Source organism: Gossypium hirsutum, chromosome A07 (assembly GCF_007990345.1).
Source record: "Gossypium hirsutum isolate 1008001.06 chromosome A07, Gossypium_hirsutum_v2.1, whole genome shotgun sequence".
NCBI lineage: Eukaryota > Viridiplantae > Streptophyta > Magnoliopsida > Malvales > Malvaceae > Gossypium > Gossypium hirsutum.
This window is the reverse complement of record NC_053430.1, coordinates 88,732,392-88,734,559: the sequence shown is the minus strand read 5'-3', so window position 1 is coordinate 88,734,559 and position 2,168 is coordinate 88,732,392. Positions and strand designations below refer to the sequence as shown.

General features: G+C 39.1%; 1 protein-coding gene across 1 annotated transcript; it reads left to right on the top strand.

Moving 5' to 3' along the window:
• Positions 1-249: 249 nt before the first annotated feature.
• LOC121203760 (uncharacterized) lies at positions 250-1,722 on the top strand. Its single transcript, XM_041074212.1, has 4 exons — positions 250-508; positions 602-703; positions 929-1,073; positions 1,569-1,722. The coding sequence occupies exons 1-4, from the start codon at positions 250-252 to the stop codon at positions 1,720-1,722; spliced, it is 660 nt and encodes a 219-aa protein (XP_040930146.1).
• The last annotated feature ends 446 nt before the right edge of the window (positions 1,723-2,168 follow it).

The window sequence follows — 2,168 nt, the reverse complement described above, 5'->3', positions numbered from 1 at the left end:
AAGCCGTTGATATTGTATTTAACCGTGTTTGGTAATTCAATGGGATGTGTGCTTGGTCAACATGACGAATCTGGAAGAAAGAAAAGGGCGATATATTACCTCAGTAAGAAACTCACTGAGTGTGAGTTGAGATATTCGCCAATTAAAAAATTATGTTGCGCTTTGGTTTGGACAGCACGAAGATTGAGGCCATATATGTTGTATCATACAACCTGGCTAATCTCAAAGTTAGATCCTTTAAAGTATATGATGGAGTCAAATGCCTTGAATGAAAGGATGGCTAGGTGGCAAATTTTATTTTCTGAATTTGACATAATCTACACGAGTCAAAAAGCTGTAAAGGGAAGCGCAATAGTAGATTTTTTGGCCAGCCGAGCTTTAGAAGATTATGAACCCTTGAATTTTGACTTTCCCAATGAGGAGATAGTGTATGTGGCAGTCGCTGAAGAGGACACTATAAAGGGTCACTTTTGGAAGTTGAATTTTGATAGAGCCTCAAACGTAGTGGGTAATGGAGTTGGGGCAGTTCTGGTATCCCCAAATGGAGATCATTATCCATTCACATGTAAATTGGATTTTGATTGTACGAATAATATGGCAGAATATGAAGCATGTATCATGGGGCTCAAGGCAGCTATAGAGCACAAGATCAAGGTGATGGAAGTATATGGAGATTCTGGGCTAGTAATTTACCAACTTCGAGGTGAATGGGAGACAAGAGATGCTAAACTAATCAATTATAGAAGGCTGGTGTTGGGGTTAGTTGAAGAGTTTGATGATATTACTTTCAATTATCTCCCTCGCGATGAAAACCAGATGGCAGATGCTTTGGCTACTTTGGCTTCCATGATCAAAGTAAACAGACAAGAAGATGTGAAGCCCATTCAGATGAGTATTTATGAGGCCCCATCTTATTGTTATAATATAGAGGAAGAAGAAAGAGATGATCATCATTGGTATCCAGATATATTGCGATATGTGAGAAATCATGAATATCCAAATAAAGCCATGGAGAATGACAAAAGAACGTTAAGAAGGCTCGCCTGCGATTATGTTTTAGATGGAGAGATCCTGTACAAAAGAAGGAAGGATCAGGTACTTTTGAGATGTGTGGATGCTGTGGAGTCCAAGAAAATCTTGGAAGAGGTGCACGAAGGTGTTTGTGGAACACATGCTAATGGATTCACAATGGCCAAACAAATTATGAGGTTTGGATATTATTGGTCAACCATGGAAGGAGACTGCATCAATTATGCCAAGAAATGTCACAAATGTCAAATTTATGGTGATAAGATTCACATACCTCCCTCGCCTTTGCATGTTATGACTTTCCCATGGCCATTTTCCATGTGAGTCATGGATGTCATAGGGCCAATTTCACCGAAGGCTTCAAATGGGCACCGTTTCCTTTTTGTGGTCATTGATTATTTTACCAAGTGGGTGGAAGCTGCTTCGTACGCCAATGTAACTAAATCGACAGTCAGCAGATTCTTAAAGAAGGAAATTATATGTCGATATGGAATGCCTGAGAGGATCATATCTGATAATGTGTTAAATTTGAACAATAGCACAATAGCAGAGGTTTGCAGTCAGTTTAAGATCAGACATCATAATTCATCACCATATTGCCCAAAGATGAATGGGGCAGTGGAAGTGGCCAATAATAATATCAAGAAGATTGTGGGGAAAATGACTGAAACTTACAGTGGAAGTGGCCAATAATAACATCTGTTAGAACTTCTACTGGGGCAACACATTTCTCATTGCTCTATGGAATGAAAGCAGTTCTACCCATTGAAGTGGAAATACCTTCCCTTCGAGTTTTGTCAGAATTGAAGTTAGATGAAGCAGAATGGATACAGTCTCGATATGATCAGTTGAATGTGATTGAGGAAAAGAGGCTAAAGGCTATTCAGCATGACAGATATATCAAAAAAGAATGATGCGGGCTTATGACAAAAAGGTTCACCCAAGAGAGTTTCATGAGGGAGATTTGGTTTTGAAAAAAATCCTTCCCATACAAAAAGATTTCAAAGGAAAATGGATACCGAATTGGGAGGGACCTTATATGGTGAAGAAAGCTTTCTCCGGTGGTGTATTAATCCTAGCTGAAATGGATGGAAGAAATTTGTCTAGTCCAGTGAACTCAGATTCGGTCAAAAAGTATT